The sequence below is a fragment of the Girardinichthys multiradiatus genome, chromosome 10 (assembly GCF_021462225.1).
Source record: "Girardinichthys multiradiatus isolate DD_20200921_A chromosome 10, DD_fGirMul_XY1, whole genome shotgun sequence".
Taxonomy (NCBI): Eukaryota; Metazoa; Chordata; class Actinopteri; order Cyprinodontiformes; family Goodeidae; genus Girardinichthys; species Girardinichthys multiradiatus.
This window is the reverse complement of record NC_061803.1, coordinates 4,943,080-4,963,596: the sequence shown is the minus strand read 5'-3', so window position 1 is coordinate 4,963,596 and position 20,517 is coordinate 4,943,080. Positions and strand designations below refer to the sequence as shown.

Sequence of the window (20,517 nt, the reverse complement as noted above, 5' to 3'; positions counted from 1 at the left end):
TAGATACTCACAACTACAGTACACAATAAATATGGCATTTTTATAGTTCAGCCATAGCTGTTTACGCCCAAGTAATGCCCAAACACCTTCTTATAAAACATCCGTTACCTGAAAATATTGATAATTTTGACTGCTGCATAATTTTAAGGGCAGCTGGATATTTACATTTATTTTACTGAGTGTGAGTGGTGATGGTGGAGGATTCGAGAGGAGATGAGGTAAAGCAGTCACAGTCACAACTGACTATTAAGGAATAAATCCCTGCTTCCTCCCTCTCTCTCCCTCTCTGTTTTAACTCCTACCCTCCATCCTCTCCCTCCTCCAGCTTACCACTTTCCTATCTCCCCTCTGCTCCTCATTTCATGTCAACTTGGTACTATGAGCGCATTCATTTTTTAATGACACTCATTGCACGCGCTCAGTGTCTCTCCCCCCATCTCCCTCTGTTCCCAGCTCCCCTCTTCACCACCTGTTAGTCTCCCATTTTCTCCCTGCTCTGGACTTGCCTATTTTTCCCTGTTTTTTATGAGGAGTTTCATGGTTCTTCTTTCTCTGAGGTAAGGCAACATTTTTATGCATGCTTTTAAAATGCCTGCAGGTTGAATCTGCTGCAGAAGCATGAACTGTTGGTATTCCTTTAAAATTAGGTGTATTTAAACAACCTTCCATGAGCATGACTGCATTCTGACTTGGCTTGTTGGATTTTCTCTGTATGGAAGAATAAAAACCTGATTGAGAGACAGACCGTTTCCTCCATTGTCTCTCACAGCAGACAGGTGCAACATGTGTCTTTCTCCACTTTTTCTCCAACAAACCCCCACACACACTTGAAGTTTACTCATCCCTGAAAATAACTTGCCTTCTAACTGATATGCCCTCTCTGTCTCTGCACTTAGTTATAAATTATGCTCCTTATTAAAGTCTAACGAGTAGCTACAGTGTGCAGCAGTGTGCCATGCCATCTGCCTGTCATCCTGCAGCTTATTGAAAGGTGAACTGAGCTACTCACAAGTCGCCCGTTGTACGCGCGGCACAAGTGGGCTGACAGAAGAAGATAACTACTCGCAGCTACAGGTGAAGTAAAGAATGATGGAGAGATAATGAGAGGATAAAGAAGGTGAGAAGAGGGGAGAATTTTTGACAGTAGAGATGAGAAGGTAGAGGCTGAGAGAGAATGAGACCCCCATGCCGGTGATATGACTCTAATTTAAAGTGAAGGAGCTAAAAGAGGAGGGAGGGGGAGGTTGCATGTTGCACAGAGATATTCCTGACTGTCGAGGCAAGCTTGCTCTCTCGTTCTCTTAGCTGGAAATATACATAACGTTACAAACAAAAGGTGGAGACATGCATCTTTTGTGATTGCATCAATAAAACCCACATAAATGCAGTTTTTGCCTGCAGGAGACAAGCTAAATTATAGATAAATTTATTTGGATTCATTGTGTGAAAAGCCTTAAAATAAATTGGAATTAAATTAAAATAAATATTTTATACCATCAAAATAATCACACTGAACAATGTTGGAATGTGCAATCTCTATTCAGTGGGTATAGAAATATTTACCAAGGTTGGAGCACGCAGAGAGGAGCTTTGATCGTCCTTCTTTAAACCCTGCAGCTCACCCCACAGGTTTTCTATAGGAGTTAAATTAAAGTTCTGACATGGCCATTGGAGAAGGTTGATTTTGTATCTGGTGAACCATCTTGCTATTGATTAGGCCATATGTTTTGGACCGCTACCGCGATGAACAACCCAATGACGGCACATTCCTTAGTTTTCTGGCAGTCCACTAGGTTGTCAAGACCTCATGATACCGTCTTTCTTTTGCTGACAGAAATTATGATTTTCAAAACCACTTTTCAACGTGGACAGCAGAGTCCATCAGATTTGTATTTATTATGTCCTGGTACTTCATGATAGCATCCACTCTAAAAAGGTTCCCTGGAAAACCAGGTCTTCCACCATGCTCAACGGTTTCTTTTCCACATATTTATCCTTTTATTTACACCTGGTGCATACCCCCCTATAAGTATTAATCATAGTCTCACTAGTCTAGTTAAAGTCCCAGTAAAATTTTGATATTTTACATGCTTATATGTGTGATGGTGGGACAAAAAATACTCTTTTTTTTCTGGGATGCCTCTCAAGCACCAGATTGGTAAATCAAAAATGTTTGATAGTTGTTATGGAGATTTATTGATTTCAAGATGCCACAGTTATCCTCTCTAAACTACCTGCCAGTTGTGGTGGTGGCAAGATTAATATGGGTCCTCATCCAGCCTAGTGGCCATTTGCTAAAAGTGTCACATCATAATTGTCCCCCAGAAAAACAGGAAGGGATGGAATACTAATAATCAGAAATGTCTAGTGTCATTCTATGGGTTAAAGGAGGACCCAAATGCAGACAGGAGGTAGGCACAAGTCAAGATTTAATGAAACAAGATAAAGGGTACAAAACCTAGACAAGCAAGAAGCAAAGGCAGCAATGGACTCCAAACCTGGAAACATGAGAGGCACCAGGAATGTAATAGGGAGCAAGAGGGGGATCTAGAATGTACAGTGAATAAAAGGGAGAGCACATTTACACTGGGAGGAGTGATTAATGGAACAGTGAGCAGGTGAGTCTGACTAGCTGATGTGGGTTAGCATAAGGCACTGAGGTCCTCACTGAGGTGAAGACCAACTTAAAAAACTAAAGTTTGAATTTAAAAAATGCTTCAGTTACATTGTTTCTAAAAGGATTGTTCAGGTACCAACAAGTGTGACACCGGAGATGTCCTACCACGAGATTTTCCCCAAGAGTAAGAAGCTTTGAGCATTGTTTACTAGCCAGAAACACATAAGCAGCTAAGCGCTGGGGTGATGGCACAGTAGGATGTTTTTACTTGCATTCTGACACTTTTTTCATGATGGAAAAAAGAGGACGGCCTCCAGCTGGCAGAATGAGGGTGATCAATCATCAGCTCCCGGAGAGCTTCTGGTTCCCAGAGAGCTTCAGGCCCGTGGGCCTTTTGCTGCTGTACTGGTGCTGCTGGTGCTCAAGCTGCTCCAACTCGCGGCTGCATCTGCCAAAACTTGGAGGCGACTGACTGCACGCATCATGTCAACAGACTCACGCTCGCTCACAAAGCAGCATAATGTGTGTGCAGAGGCATGAATTAACGATCTGACGAAAGTGTGGCTCCGTCTGAGTTTGCACACATGTGTGTTTGATGAATTATGCATTCAACACCAGGACTGCCATTATTACAGACCCTTAAGTTTATTGATCTCTAAATCCATTCCAGCTATAATCATCTCCATCATACCAGGAGCTTCATTAACTTGTTTTCACCTTCGCCATAATGCTATGCAATCAGACGCTTTACATTATTTCCAATGAAGGGCTTTGTGAGTTTTGCTTTGTTGTTGTGACAAAATGAAATTATTTCTTGCAACTCTGAGAAGCTTATTGGCTTATCTCGCTGCGTAATTTCATCAAAGGTTAAAAAATGTGTGCAAAGATGAAGGTTATTTTTTCACTGGTTAATTGAGCAATAACTAAAAAAGTAGCATAACTCTGACATGACGAAGTTATTCGTTGTACAATTATGAGACCAAAATGGCCACTGATGGTTTTCAAAAGTCAGCTTGTCCATCATCTCCCATCCCTGAGCCAGAAGTCTGCCAAAGTCCTCACAGTCTAATGAGTGAGGAAGGCTGGCACGCTGGCAGGCTGCAGCATGTTTCCGAAGGTGGTTTCATCACCAGCCAAGCTAAAGCTGGATGAGCTGCAGTGCATCTCACCCACTGCTGAGTTCATAACAGAGGGGGCTTGACCGTGCATCATGAGTGACCCCGGCTGTTTGTAATTTCGTCGAAGGTCAACAGTCAGGGGCCACAGTTTCAGAGTCACTTTCTCGCTGGGGCATAGCTGCTCCGATTAGCTTCTTTATGATGAATGAATGCTCTGTAAGGCTTATCTCTTTGTTTTATTTTTATCCCTGGAGATTAAACTTTACAGAAAAACAAACATGATACTATGAGGTGTGGATCATCTGATGCTAAACAAGTAAACTTTAAGATTAGAAGATTGATTTTGTCAGTTTTTGAGCAGACAGCTGGTTATCCATCCATTCATTGTCTATACCAGGAAACAACAAGCTTTACAAACCAACCAACCATTTTTGCCCATTTTCTTAGTAAAATGTATCCAGAGCCTAGAATAGAACAAAAAAACATCAACCTTTTACAAGAAGGTTGTTAATACGTCATACCTAATTTTACCAATTAACCTGGATTTTTCTTTTACCAATATGTTCACAAAATGGTTAGATTATGGCTTTAATTTGAAACCGTTAATTCTCCAGATGCATATGCTTATGGTTTGTGAGATCTCAGATTTAGGAATGACGTCACATACAGGTAGACCGTGTTCTAGTTTTGAGATTTGCTAATTATTGCGCCCGGTGATCAGGATATTTGCTAGCAGTGAAAGCTGAAGACAGCAAATGTATCCTCATTCTGCAGTTAAATAAGAAATTAAAGATATTAACATTTTTACAACTAGAGAGTGAACCGTTGTGTGTGTGCGGTGCAAACATCTAATGTTTAAATTAATTGTTTGTTCCAGCCTTTTTTCCAACCTGTTGGAGTTTTGGCAGCCATATTGGATATCGAAGTTGGGGCTGCTCCATCTTTCCGAGCCTGGGTGTTCTTTTCGTGTTCCTGACTGGGAAATCAAATAGATGATTTGTTGACTTGTTTTCACAGAACTGAACTCCCAGACAACACAGAGCAAATATGAACTTCTCATTTTCAATCGATTAATGCAGAGGGAACAGAAGGTAGTCCAAAGCGGGGGTGCTTCCTGCTCAGTATTGCGGACAGAACGCCCCCTCAAGCCCTGCTGTCTTTAGAAAACTGAAGCTGTGAGATGTTTGTTTTCCACCCCCTTCTTTTTTATTTCGGGAGAGGAGCAGACCCATCAGCCAATGTGGTCAACTCGACTTCCCACAGCCACAACTTTACATAACCACAGGGGCTTTTCTAACAGTCCAAGTGGACCGATGAGAGCTTCAGCCTGGAAAAACATCCTCCTGTAATTACTTGTCTGACTATGCAGGCTTGTCGAGGATTTTAGATAACAGAGGTGCTTAAAAACACACACACTCACACACACACACACCGCAATTTAATTGAGGATTGTAATATTACTCAGACACTTTTGTCCACTATCTTCTATCTTTCCTCTGCAGGTTTATTCAGATTTATTTAATTGAAATGCAAATGGCTGCACATCCTTTGCTGTATTTTGTAGTCTTGTGAGAAATATTAAAGTAGCTTTAATTAGGGTCAAAGAGCTTTGATTAAGAGAGCCACTTGTGATAATAACTTTCTGACATGACATCTTCAAATTCAGGTGACACTGTAAATATGTTTCCTCTCAGCCCTATGACTGTGCGGAAAGGAAATCGTTTAGGCATCTCCATCCAGGAGCACATGGCCATCAATGTCTGCCCAGGCCCCATCCGCCCCATTCGTCAAATCTCTGCCTACTTCCCTCGCCTCTCGCCTACTTCCTCCTTCTCGGAACCGCTTTCGCCCAATCAGCTGTTGAGCCCAGGCAGCGCAAGTCAAGGTGGAGGAGCTGTCGGAGGAGGAGTTGGAGATGGAGAAGGAGGAGGAGGTGGAGCAAGCAGATGCCTTTTGTCTCCGCTGTTACCAGGAGCTACTGGAGGAGGGGGGTCACTGTCAGCCATGAGCAGCATGGACACCTCCATTGAGATCGACAGCTGTGACAGTGATGATAACAGTAAGTCACCTTGGAGTAATGATCAGGTTTCCCCCACAAGAAACAAAAAAATTACAAGGATCAAGATTTAATAAAGAGCTGAAATCATGTAAATAGATAGTTTCAGATTTCAGGAACTTGTCATTGTTTATTTAATTTTCCCCACTGGCCTCTCTGCCATTGCTCTTCATCTCCTTTGTACATAATGAAGTCCTCATCATAAAAGCAATTACCTGTATAACTGGCACACATTTCTTCTGACTTGTTATTAACTCCCTTCCAGCCTCCCTGGGGACGTTAGAGTTTGACCTTCTGTACGAAAAAGCCACCAGCTCCTTACACTGCACAGTCCTCAGAGCAAAGGTATGCTGTCCTCTGAAAACTGCATTATAACCTCTAAATGCTGGCTGTCTTGTCAGGCAGAGACCCAGCAAAGGCAAACCAGGTTTTCATTTATGTTTCTGTCAGTTCTAATGACTTGTTCAAATAAATGATCTTGGGTTAGGCTTCTGAAACCAACATGCTGCAACAATGAGAGGCCGTATAAGCCATAATCAACTTTTATTTGTTCAAACATTTATCTGCGAGTATAAAACATATTGGGAATTTCCAGCCATCGTACTGTTCAGAAACAAGACAAGTTTTATCTTCCAGAGATAAACGTATCGTGTTGCAAAATGTCCATCAACTCCAAAAGCAGAAGACCTTGGGAAGATGATGGGTGAAGCTTCTAAAATAGCGTTCTTATGCACAAGGAGTCCTGTATTAACATGGGCTTACAGCCACTCAGGGTGGAAGAAGCCATTACTTCATTTGCTACAGAAAAAGCCAGATTATAGTTTTTAAATACATTCAAGGACAAAGAATTTAATTTCTGCAGACATGTTCTGCAGCCTGATTAAACTAAAGCTGAAGTGTCTGACCATAATGCTGTCTTTATATTTTGAATAAATTTGGTAAACCATGCAAGCTGTGAAGTTGGAGGGTCACAGCATGTTGTTGTGTTGGTGAGTGCGTGTGCTTTTCTGCAGGTGGGACTGGTGCACCTAAAAACTAGATGGTAAAATGAGCAAAGAACATTATGTGGAAATACTGAAGACATCGGCCAGGGATATAAAGCTTAGGCACAAATGGACAAAGACCCAAAGCATACCAAATAATTAGTTACAAAGTGACAAACTAAAACATTATGCCCAATTCATAAAGTTTCATAACAAATCTTAATCTGAAGAAAAATCGAAACAAAATAATTTTTCTGACATTTAGCAAATAGAAGTGATTATGGTTATTCTTACTGACCTAAAACAGGAAAGGTTTATTGGATTTAATAATTAGATAGTGGGAAATAATTGTACATGTGTATTTTTAATACAGTGAACATTGACATATCTCACTTCTGCAGAGATACAGCATGTTTTCCCTGGAGATTGCTCATTTTAAACTATTCAATTTAAGTCAAGTCAAGTCAAGTTTATTTATATAGCGCTTTTCAGCAACAAAGCCCTCAAGGTGCTGTACATAAGGAAAAACATTACAATGATACAGAAAATCAAACAACAGAGGTAATTAAATTAAATAAAGAGAATAGAATGATGGATAAGAAAACGAAAGGAAAATTGGACTGAAAACTTAACTAATAATGTTTAGATGGCACAGTCAAAGACCACTCTAAACAAATACCTTTATAATCTTGATTTAAAGCAACTTAGGGTTTCAGCGCTTTTAGTTTTCTGGGAGTTTATTCCAGATTAGTGGAGCATAAGAACTAAAAGCTGCTTCTCCATGTTTGGTTCTGGTTCTGATTCTGCAGAGTAGATTTGAGCCAGAAGACCTGAGAGGTCTGGGTGGTTGATACACTGACAACAAGTCTATAATGTATTTTGGTGCTGAGCTATTCAGTGATTTACAGACTAACAGAAGTATTTTAAACTCTATTCTCTGAGCTACAGCGAGCCAGTGTAGGGACTTTAGAACCGGGCTGATGTGCTCCACTTTCTTAGTTTAGTTTAAAACAATGTTGGCATGGTAACACATTGCAAAACACGTGAACATAGGATTAGGTGAATTACTATGATAGCTGCCACACTGAAGATTTATTTATGCTGAGAACACCTCATAATTATAAGTGGTGCCACTGATTTTGATAAAAACACACAACGATGGAACACATTTTAGTTTTAATAAAGTTGTGTAATAATCGAACACCCTGGAAATAATTTATATACGACACATTTTTATTTATTAGGGTACAGACTCTACATGGATACATGCAACATTCGGCTGCTCACTTTTTTACTTTTACCCTTCACACTCAAGAAGAACACTTATTTCTCACTTGCATAGTCACCCTCTTGGTTAATTGGGTAGTTTTTGTTTGTCATATCTTCTCTGTAAGGGCTTGAAGCCGATGGATTTCAACGGTTTGGCTGATCCCTACGTCAAGCTGCATCTGCTGCCGGGAGCTTGCAAGGTTGGATTTTATTACCACAAGAGGTTTTATTTCTCTGTGTTTTTCTGTGACATGGAAAGAGACCTTCAGCTTCCTGTCTGCGAGAACATTGGAGGGCACTTCAATCATGGTCTCATTTTAGAGTTGTATGATGAAAATGCAGATGAATAAATTAGCAGTAATAGAATGACCTTGGAGTCTGTGGGAGCTGGAGTTATTTTTCTGCTGTGTGCACATTGCAACAAAGCTTGAAGTGACATTTACTTCTCCTCTCTGTTGTATTGACAGGCTAATAAACTGAAAACAAAGATTGTTCGAAACACACTCAACCCTGTGTGGAACGAGACGCTCACCTACTGCGGCATCACAGAGGAGGACATGTACCGCAAAACTCTCAGGTAAGTGTTTGCTATTTCTGTCCGCCTTGTTTCAGGCCCTTCTTGTTTTCTCAACCATTCCAGATCTGACTCATGCTTACAAAAGATTTCTTATCCTCCGTCTCAATCACAGTGTCCTTTGCTATCAGTAAAAAGGACTTTCAGAAGTTCTTGGCGGACCCTCTCTGTATCCATTATGGCTCTTTCGTCTTCTGTCACCTCACCCTCGTCCCTTCCTATCCAAACATCTCTCCTGTCCACTGGGATCAAGGAAGATCTCGCCTCCTTCCTTCTGAAACATCCACCTCTCTTTGTCGCTCCTTCCATCTGCCTCTTTGCCTCCTCTTTTTCAAAGTTGCAGTGACAGATTGAGGTCAGACCGCGCACCGCGGGTGTTTTAATTTCATTAAACCCCCCCCTCTGGTGATGACGAAAGCTGCAAATTGTTTCTGTCAGTGACTAAAACTTTGCCGTGGTGCACATAAGAGGTGGGATTTAAACAGGATCAACGGGTCATCTCTCGGAGGAGATTTGAGAAACTGGTGAGAAGCTGCTGACCCATGGCACCGACTTAATTCAGTGGAGGCATGTAAATATCAGGAGACACAGAGTGACTAATTCACTTTGACAACACCTGCTGCATTTCACTAGTCTGTAGTTCTTTAGCTGGAACATTGTAGCCTTATGATTTTTTGCTTCTCGTCTTTTTGTTTTTTATTGATTTGGATCGGGGTATGATGTGTTGCTTTTTAAGATCTTTCACCCTACTTTATGTTGCCAGACAGGTTCTATTTCAATAGATTTTTAGATTCTCCAGGTAGAGATTTATTCTGTTTTTGCTTTTCCGTCACAATTGACAAAAATTGTTTATTTAAAAAACACAAATTCACAAAATGTTGTCTCAAGGCACTTTACAAAAATTACATCAAACTCATTTAAAATAAGCCACCCTTGGCAGCAACAACCACCGTCAAGCATTTGTGGTATCTAGCAATGAGTTTTTCTTGCTACTGTGGAGGAATTTTGGACCACTCTGCTTCGCCAAATTGTTTTAATTCAGCCATATTGGAGGATTCTTTAGCATGAACAGCCTGTTTAAGAGCATGCAATCCAGACTTTGACCAGGCAACTTGAAAACCTTCTTTTTGTTTCCTGAGACATTCAGAGGGGGACTTGCTGATGACTTGGATAATTTTCCTGCTGCATAACCCAAGTGCACTTCAGCTTTAGGTCACGAACTAATGGTCGGACGTTGTCTTTCAAGACGTTCCGCCACAAAGCAGAATTTATGTTTCCATCAATTACTGCATGCCATTCAGGGGAAGGCAGTCCCACATCATCACACTACCACCACTATGTTTGATTGTAGGCCTGACATACTGTGTTAGCTTTGAGCATCTTCCAGAAAGTTCCGGTTTTCTCTCATCAGTCCACAGAATATTTCCTCAAAAGTGTTGTGGATCTTAAAGACGTTTTTTGGGAAACGTGAAACTGGAGTCTGTGTTCTGTTAGGTCAGTAGAGATTTTTACCTTAGAACTGAAACAAGTGAGGCTTTCAGTGCTTTAGATTATGTTCTTGGTTCTTTTGTGATGAGTCGTATGTTGTATCTATTCCAAAATTGATGCACTGTTTAACTATCTCTTGAGAAGTGCTCCTGTCTCATCTCCTGTAAGAAACAAACATCTTTGTTGAAGAAAAATAACTTTACGTCTAAATCTACCAGGGGTATCGATAGTTTTGCGCTATGTACCATGCAGTCAGATCATTGGCAAAAAGATGTTCACAGCATCAATAATTCACAAAATGGCCTGAGAATATTATATTCCTCAGTTTTTTCCTGTGCACAAATGTTTCTCAGCGGCTTGGTCATAATTTGGTCCTTGCTTCCCACCATCGGCCTTAGTACAGAAAATTCCACCAATGCAATATTCAGAGAAAAGTAAAGCCCTGGAGGCAATGACCTGCACAGCACTGTGTTGTTCAGAATCCTTTAAAAGGATTCCCCACTTCAGACCACTTTGAAAGAAATTATACAGACGACCTGTTACTGTCTGTGAGGATTCCCTGCACTGATGTATCTGGGTCAGTATACCACTTCAATTTGTGGAAACTGTGACTTCTGTGAAAATGTCAGTGAATGTTAAATGTCAAAAGAGAGATGGGTCATACAACAGAGAAATAAGTGAATATGCATGTGGATACCTGCAGGGAATAAACACCCAGGATGGATCAAGTCCTAACCTTAACACGACAGGCTGCAGGAGGATATAAAAGTACAACGCTGTGCAAAAGTCTAAATAAATTAAATCCTTTCCTACCTGCCGTTCAACGCAATGAGTTGATGTTGTGCTGTCTACTAGTGTTTTGAGTCTTGTTTTTACTTATTTACTATTTTGGTCAACCATTTGCTGTATTTAAATGTGCTTTATAAATAAATTAGTTTGGATTGGATTGGTTGAACTCTTTGAAATACCAGTTATGGTATAGACTGGACAAATGAATGAAAAAGCATCCAAAGGTTACAAGAAAGTCTGGCACCATGGAAGCAAAGAAAGAAGACATTATGGTCATGATTTGTCCTGTTTTTATCCATTCTACTGGCATTCCTTCTCTTTAAAAATATTTCACTACAATTTCTAGTGTTGCTGTTTGTTCCTCTAACAAGCAGTAAAGTGCACTGAAGAGAGAACTGTTAAAGTTGCATAAAATGTGGTCTGGGAAATGATATCGCTACTCAAATTGTGCAATTAGCCTCAATCCCAAACATGCTCAAAAAGGAAGACTCTGAATCTGGACTCTGATTCTAATTAAACTGAATCTGATTCAGCTCTTAATTGCCACACCTTATTTTGAAGCTACTTTGGTCTAAAAGTGTCAGCAAAATGTACATTTATTTCAGTTTACTAAGAAAACTAAGAACATTTTAAAATTGATTTAAAAAAAAGATGCTTATTCGATGAAAAACGTTTTGTTTAATGGTGTATAAATGAAAAAAATATCCCTAACATGATAGGTTCCACAGCTTTGAGAGAAGCACTAGAGGACTCTTTATTATGTGACAAAGCACATTGTTTTCGGTGTGTAATCTGTGCTCGGTATGATCAAATTTATTTATGCCTTTAGAACAAGCCATTGCAGAAGAGCAAGCAGCTTGACCTCATGTCGCTGTTGCAGCAGAAGAGCCTTTGAATGGACCCTTGAACTCCCTGCAGTGTTAGAAGACGTGTTATTTTACTGGTCTGACATGGATTTGTAGGTTGTTGACGTCGTGCTGACATGATAAATCAGGTTGTAGTAAGCATGAGCTGTCAGAGGGACGGTAAAATGTTTGCATCGCTTCACCCTGTTACATGTGAACCCTCACTTCCAGCTGACAATCACTTTTCTTCCCCCGCTCTTGACCTTTTGACCTGTTATTCTCTTACTCATCACTCCATCGTACAGTTCATAATCTCTCACCTCTCAGCTCCGGATGACTCAATCTGTCTTTCCTCGCATCTGCTCCCTCCTTTCTTCACACTCTAGTCATTTTCTTCCACTTCTATTTTTCCCTGCAGTTTGATATTAAATGCATGTTTTTTCCACTGTGGTGAGATATCAGACTAGAAGTTTTCCCAGGAGATTTTAGCACATATATTGACCTTTGTGCAATACTTTGTTTTATAGCCAGAAACTGGAAAACCAAAGGAGGAGATAACTCTTCTCTGATTCTGAGGCCAAAAGAAACAAGGAGCTTTTTTCTGATGGAAGATCAGAATTTTATAAATAAAGATATGAAATTCATTGGATTTCAGTAACCTTAGGCACACAGGTTCAGATGGGTATTTAAATGTATTCTTCTGTCTTTAACCTTTCTTTCTCACACACATCTCTACATCGCTTTTCGATCTCACATCCACAACCTCTCTCCGCCTCCTTCACTCCTCTGTGCTGCCACCCACCCACCAACGTATTAGAGCTGACATTATGCCCATAAATGTGGATTTATTTAACCTCTTGTAATGCACTTTCACACTGTTTGAATTCCCACTGAAGGAAGTGTGAAAGTTATCTGTATGAATATGCAAACACATACAGTGCCTTTCAAGAGCATTCAAACCCCTTTTTTTTTTACATTGTCTCACGTTACAGTCACAAACCTTAATGTTTTTACTGGGATTTTATGTGGCAGACCAACAAAAAGTGGTGCGTAATTGAGAAATGGAAGGAAAAGGATACATGGCTGTCAAAATGTTGTCACTCTAAAGTAAGAAACTCTGGAGGAGCTGCAGAGATAAAGAACTTGGGTGGGAAAATCTGCTGACAGGAAAACAGCTGAGCACTCAACAAATCTGCCTCCTGTAGTAGAGTCACATTAGGAAAGCTACTGTTGAATGAAAATCACAAGGCGTCAATGTAGGAGACACAGCAAACATGCGGAAGAAGGTGCTCTGGTCAGATGAGACCAAAGTTGAAGTTTCGACCCTACATGCAAAACCGTAGAATAAAACTAACTGCACATCACTTGATCCTCATTGTCAGACATGGTGGTGGCAGCAGCATTTTGTGGGAAGGATGGATTAGAGATAAATGCAAGGCAATTCTGGAGGAAAACCTGTAAGAGGCTAAAGACTTGAAGATTTACCTTCCAGCATCATAATGTTGGAAGGTAATGCAGCCAGAGCTACAATCAAAATGGCCCAGTCAAAGTCCACACATAAATCCAATTGAGAATTGGTATCAAAACTTGAGATTTGATGTTGACAGAAATTTTCTGTGTGCAAAGCTGGTAGAGCCTTTCATATCACACTTAGTGTTGGTTTATCACATGCAGTCACAGCAGAATCATTAATTTTGAATGTGAATAAATCCAGAAAACTTTGCAAGCTTCTGGATGAGATTCCTGACAGCTTCCTTTCTAATTCAGTTCAGGCTTTCATCATCGATCTCATTCCCTTGTTATACTGCTGTCGTGACTTTAAAACATGTCATTAGCCGTTGCATGTTTGACTACTTTACTCCTGCACACACACACACACAAAAACACCCATGATTAGTCTCCTTTCAGATTGAAACCCCTGACTCATTACCCAGTTATGCTCTTATATTTTATTCTTGCACTGCTCACTATTTGTCATTTTTACCTCGCCCTGCCGGCTCTGTCTCTGTCTCCCAGGGTGTCTGTGTGTGACGAAGACAAGCTGACACATAACGAGTTCATTGGGGAGTCGAGGGTGGCCCTGCGCCGCGTGAAGCCTGACCAGACCAAACACTTTAACATCTGTCTGGAGCATCCACCTCCTGTGAGGAAGAGAGAGAATAAAACACAGGAATATGGGGAGGCAGGGGAAAACAGCAAATAGGGAAATAAATGTGCAAGAGAGAGAGAAATGGCTGGTGGGACATTTTGAGTGAATATGGACAGACAGGGGGGACAAGGGGTGACAAGAAAAAGTTGAAAGTGTTTCCACGCCGCCAGGGATGCCTCAAAACATCGATATTTATCAGTCCACTGTGATGCTTACCTCACATCTGGGTCCCATTATTTCTTAAGTGTCTGAACAAATAATTCCAGAAAGCAGCTGTCTTTAAACACCTCAGGTCATCCAAAATGTAACACATAGTGCTAATTGTTTTTATGTTACCTCAGTAAATTTAGATGGAGCTACTCTCAAGCAATCTTTTAGCTCCATCCCTTCTGCAGCACACCTGAATCATCTAGTCATTCAGCTCTGCAGAGACCTCCCTCTGATTCAGGTGTGTTGGAGAGGAGACACATCTGAAAGCTGCAGGATAGCAGCTCTGAGGACTGGACTCAGACATCCCTGATGTACTGAGATCATCACATTTATTATGTGTCAGAAAACGCACAGAGGTAAAAATAATTACATATGGGACTTTGGTCACAGAACATTTCTTGAAGCTGTGACAAAAGGAGGGTTTGTAATTAGTTTTAAGTCCCTTTCTGTGTTTGTCATCCAGGTAAACTGATTGTTCTTATTCCACCCAGCATAACTCTAACTATTCCAAACTAAACAGTAAACAATCATTTTAATGATGCACATCTTTAAATGTAAACACAGTATTTATTAAGTCCTCTTCGAACAGTGGAAAAACACTATGTCTGAACACAGTTTTGGTCTGTGAGACCTCTACTCCAGGGGTGTCCAAAGTGCACCCTGGGGGCCATGAGTGGCCCCTTGGAATAAATTAATGCGGCCCCTGATCACCATTCAAGAATAATACAAAGGCAATTGATGCCTTTACTGGGAAATTTAATTCTCCTTAAACTAGAAACTTTAAGCATGTTTTTTGCTTTTTTTAAATTTTATCATTAATAGGACCACAAAAATTCAGTTTTTTACTTTTACTCAAAGCAGGCGCCCCACAGAGGTGAGTAGCCTCTACTCAACTAGTTACATTTACTTGAGTAACACTTTGAACAAAATCTTCATTTACGAGTATTTCTACAGCACCATAGTTTTTACTTCTACATGACAATATTATTTTAAAGTATTGCTAGTATTGCTTGATTACAATTTCTGGCTGCTCTACCCACCTCTACTCACTTCAGTGACTGAAGAACAAACACATTTTAACCAAAAATGCACCAGACACGGACCATTTGGAGGTCAAGTAAACGTAAACAGTAGATATTTTCACTGAAAATACTTTCCACTACTCTAACCTGCCTAGATTTGTTGTTTTGTAATGATAACATTTTTTTTTTTTTCATTTTTACTTTATTCCTGAAAATACCTTTCTTACAAGATATTTTTTGTTGGCCTGATTACATAAGTTTAACCAATTAAATCAAACAGTTCCTCAGTATGCAAGTAGCATTTTTACCAAACACTTTTTTGGCTCTTAAGTAATTATTTTTGGATGACTACGTTTTACTTCTACTTGAGTGAAAATATACTGAAGTAATGCTACTCTTTTTGGGTACTCTACCCACCTCTGCGCACCCATTCAGGGAAGGGTTTTTCAAAGGAAGGGTGACCCACATCCAGTTCTGGTGCTAAGCCACTAGAGGTTTGTTCTCTAGACTAAAATAAAAAACAAGTTGACACAAAACTATACAAGAAATTGTATGACTTTCTTTTAATAAGCCACACATGCAAGGCCTGAGGTCTACAGTGATTCTGTGATCCTTGTTCCACAAAAATCAGGCTACTTTGTTTCATCAAAACATTGCATATCTAATTTTTGTGGTCCTTGAGTACTTTGACCATGCCATGTCGGCCCTTGTGTTGAAAGGTTCGGACGCCACTACGTTGTCATTTGTGAAAACAAAATAAAGACGAGCTTAAGTTTCTTAGAAATATTGTTAAAATCTCATCTTGTGAACTGAATGTTAAACCCCCTAATCAATAAGTAAGTGCATATAGGACCTGCTTCTCACTATTACGTAAGAATTTACACCAAGTGTTATAAATGGGGGCCAATTAATTTGAACCAAAACAAACAGAAAGGACTGTCTCGGATAGTCTTTTTATGAGAAGAATTGAATTTTTTGATATATGCACTTTAAATAGAGGCCAAATAACAAAACAACAGGAGCAGATTAAATTCAGTATTTTAGATATGTAGTGTTTTTTTCTGTTTGATATGCTTCAGTTTATGTTGACCCACCGACAAGGTTAGTGGCCCCTCAAAATTACAAAGAGAGAATTGTGTCTCCCCTTATAGCAGACAAATAGATTTTTGGGCAGGCTAAATGTCAGCCAGGTCACGTGTGTGAAATGAGCACTGAGAGATCAGAAAAATGAAAGGTGAGGAGGAAGAGCGAGAGTCAAGGGGTGGTCGTCAGAGAGAGGAGAAACAAATGGATTGAAAAAATAAAAGGCGTAGCAGGGGGGCCGGTGTGTATGAAACAAAGTGGGATGGTGCTGGGGTTTTGTTCTTCATGTGATTGAAAGCTCTGCTGGTATTAGATTATCCCTCTGAGGCCGTGGCCACTCTGCGATCAAACAGTAAAGCCCTTCTGTCATCCTGTGAGCCAGATGCTGTTTCAGTCCTCGAACTTTTAAAAGTGGCTTCGCCTCCAGACTGATAGATCTGTCCCTGTCTCCTCATCCTCTTCTAACATTTATCTTCTTCTCTTGCTTCCGGTCTGCTCTGCCTCCAGCTGCCTTCGCCGACGGCGACGAGCACAGCCCTGAGAGGAATCTCCTGCTACCTGAGAGAGGTGAAACTTTAAGTCCTCTGTTTGCTTCATTGTGCTTCTCCCTCTGTTCGTCTCTAAACTACTCTGCATAAATTAGATGAGGAGGGAATTTTAGTGCTTGGCCCAGGCTTTGACAAACATTCGGTTTCATTTATAAGCATTTATTTTGTAAGCATCTATTTTCCAGATGTCTGTCAGCTATACAAGCATCCCTTAAACACTGGCTGCTGCTCTTCAGAGGATGAGTCACCTGATGCGACTGATACCAAAGTGATTAAATATATCAAAAACAGCTATTTTGTACAGAAGCTCTGCACACCAAAATTCACAGCCTAAAGGCATGAGAATCGATCGATCTGAAAACAGTTTGGGATTTTAAATGTTTACATAATTTTTTATGCATTTATATTATTGAATAGGCATCTGAACTGATGCTGCATCTTGGCTTTGGTCCATCTAACAGTGCAGGAAATGATCCAGTTAATTTCACACTCTACTAAATAATTAATAATAATTAATAATCCTTCCAGGTTTACTGGTAGAAATTGGTTCCAAGCCACATTAATCCACATTTGCAGGTGCTAATAATATATTGCTTTTGCTGGTACTGAAGTTGAACTAAGTAATAACAGTCCATTGTAGTCTAATTAAAAAGCTGGGTCATTGGTGTAAGAGCTGCTAAAGTCCAAATTACTAATAATATTTGGTTTTTGCTGGGAATCCTTCTGATAAAACAAAACATTTATGAAAAAGTAACGAAGTATTAATAATAATTGGCTTTTGTCTGAAATAGTCTGAAATAGTACAAAATACTTCAGCAGGGGTAAGCAACACACACATAAGTAAAGATTTAGCAAGGGTACGGTGGAATCTTGAGGGTGTGAATATAAGTCTGAGTGTGTTTGCAAGAATTAGACTGTCAACACTGATAGAAGCACCATTGTCCTTGAGAAGAGAGGTGGAAGTTTTATCAATCAGCCGCATAGTCCTATCAGCACACAGCTGGTAAGGGAGTGCTGGGGAAGAGCGTCGTGTTTTTATAACATCCAGGAGATATTTTGTCGATAGCCAGTTAGCAGAAGTTGCCAAGGCCACGTTGGGGCGCCAAATTTAGAAAAACAATAAATGTTGTGGTTCAGGCAGTTGTGAATTTCCAACTACCTTAAGAGTTTTACTGGTATGTCTCAATTGTGAATCCAAATAGTCAAATTTCTGGTACTTTGCACAGATCTCGAGCGTACAACGTCTCCAAGATTATATCCTTTAACCTCTGAGTCCAACCGCTGCCAGGCTGCGATTCTGTTCAAGAATCGTGTCCAGCTTGCGATTCTGCTCTCTTAACATTTCAGTCTGAGTGTTGATCGTTCTACAGACTCCATCCAACATCGCAGGAAGCTTTGGAAAGCTTTGAACAGCCATCCACGTTTTGCGAATCACTCGATAAGCCAGGTAACCACCAACTCCAGAAAGCAGAAATCCTGTTATCAAAAGTCCAAATATGTACACATTTTCTATGTCCTCGACCGACTTCGTAGTCAGGCACACAATCTTCCACTGCTGCCAAGAATCCATTGTGTATCTAGAGAACAACGTCCCGTCTGGACAAGAGGGTCTCCTTTACCCTCCTTCCCATTGAAAAAAAATAAATTTGATCAATTACGTTGAGAGTCCAGCTGACCAAATCCATAATTTAAAACTTTGGAGGATATGCAAAGTGAGGCTCTGAGAAAAATACAGACAAAAAGCAGAAGCAGGGATCAGCAGGGAGGGAGGGAGAGAAAACGCGTGTGTCTCCCACCGAAAGCAAGGGAACAACAAAGATGTGCAGAGCAGGTAGAGGCATATCAAAAAGACTTTATTGCACTACTTTGTGTTGGTCTGTACATGTTTTTAGTTATAACACAAAATATGAATAAGGCTATCATGAATTGCTTAGATAGTCGAATTAGAACAAAACCAGAGGATGAAACAGACTCAGCACACAGGATAAGACGGTAAATGAGGTTTATTTCTACTGTAGACTTTGTTTAAGGAATCTTGAGTTGGAGTTGTCCAGAAGCCAGAGGAGGAGGAGGTAAACCCAGGAATCCAAGGAGAGAGAGAGAGTACTGGTGATGAGAATATTTACAGTGCAGTCCTTAAGAAGGAGTATTACCAGATGTTGGCAGGCAGGTAGGCAGATAGGCAGGTTGACAGGCAGACAGACGGATAGGCAGACAGAGAGGAGTCCACATAACTGAGGTTATGTTCCAGCAAAGGTCTGTATCAGCAGCTACCTTAAGAAGCCCATGAGCTCATTAGGAGAATGCGTTGCAGCTGCAGACAATGAGCTGCCAGAACCAACCAGAAGGGGAGGAGCAGAGATCCTACAAAGGCCACTGGGTATTAATGGTGTCTTGAGGCACCATACCTAATAACTTCTTTATTTAACATACTAAACACAATACAATGAACTAATTTGTATTGGGACAGTAATTATGTACAAAGAAAGACGTAAAACAGTACATTTCCAGTGAGTAATCTCAGTATCAGTTCTGTTGAAAGGGAGCCAACCAACTGCAGAAAACAGGCTAAAACATTTTAAGCATAGTTCAATTTTAAAGTTAGCAACCTAATACAGGAAAATTTTTCTCAGAAGTTAAATATCCTTAGTGACAGAGCTTCTGTTCACGTTGATATTGGTACTGATGGATGTTCGGATGTAAATAACATTTATCTTTTCTTCAGATGTCTCACAAAATTGGCAAAAATGTCACGAATGTAGTTGGTTTGTTGCATTGGTTGGGTCCATTTTAAAGCAGCAATGAAAATAAAAAGACCCCCTGTATAATCCAGCAGCAGCATAAAGATGTCAAAACAAGCCAAGCGTGAGATTTTAGGAGGAGCAAGCCAAGAGTGTGTTCCAGCTAGTGACAGGACGAGTGTTTGAACATAAAGCATAAACATCATTTAAAAAGATGGGAAACCAGAATCTAGATATTATTCTGTATGTCAGAACAATGAGAGAGAGGATTTTTTCAGATCATTTTTTAACTTTCATCAACTTTAGAAATGAATATTAATCTTTAGTATTTGGTAGAAATGCCTGTTAAAGTGTATGACTGTGTATGACTTGGGGGGAACATTTGGGGCTTCCTTCCACAAGTTTCTCACAATAGTTTGCAGGACTTTTGACCCATTCCTCCTCCTGACAGAACTCTTCTTACTGGGTCATTATATCAAACATTTTCATTTAGTTTCAATAGACCACAAGGCCTGTCTCCTAACATAAGGGCCTTTGTTCCTGAGCGTATTTGCAAACTGTAATTTGGCTTTGTATGTTGGGCTGCATGGTGGTGCAGTTGGTAGCACTGTTGCCTTGCAACAAGAACGGAGTTTGCGTGCTACTCCAGCTTCTTCTCCTAATTGGTCATTCTTTATTGCCTTATGAGGTATGAATGTGTGTGTGTATGGTTGTTCATCCTTTGTCTCTGTGTTGCCCTGTGATGGAGTGGTGACCTCTACAGGATATACCCTGCTTCTCGCCCAATAACTGCTGAAGACAGACACCAGCTCCCTACAACCTTGCAAGGACAAGAGGGTGTAGACCATGGATGATGTTGCTTTTTGAGTAAAGGCTTCTTCTCTGAGTGGCCTTTCAGCCCATGGCAGTACAGGACTCTTATCAGCTTCAGAAAGCATCTTCACAAGGTGTTTTGCTTCTAGTCTGGGGTTGGTTCAGACATTTAGCACCATCTCTGGGACACAGAACCTTTCTTCTTTCTAAAT

At 40.4% G+C, this 20,517-nt stretch overlaps 1 protein-coding gene across 1 annotated transcript in view; it reads left to right on the top strand.

Moving 5' to 3' along the window:
- Nucleotides 1-315: 315 nt before the first annotated feature.
- Nucleotides 316-20,517, top strand: part of LOC124875535 (double C2-like domain-containing protein alpha) — a 34,560-nt gene continuing 14,358 nt past the window's right edge. The window contains exons 1-7 of the mRNA XM_047377751.1: nucleotides 316-557; nucleotides 5,430-5,794; nucleotides 6,057-6,136; nucleotides 8,169-8,243; nucleotides 8,511-8,620; nucleotides 13,756-13,882; nucleotides 16,711-16,770. Of these exons, the coding sequence (XP_047233707.1) occupies nucleotides 526-557; nucleotides 5,430-5,794; nucleotides 6,057-6,136; nucleotides 8,169-8,243; nucleotides 8,511-8,620; nucleotides 13,756-13,882; nucleotides 16,711-16,770 (849 nt within the window). The 5' untranslated portion in view covers nucleotides 316-525. The remainder of the gene's footprint in view (nucleotides 558-5,429; nucleotides 5,795-6,056; nucleotides 6,137-8,168; nucleotides 8,244-8,510; nucleotides 8,621-13,755; nucleotides 13,883-16,710; nucleotides 16,771-20,517) is intronic.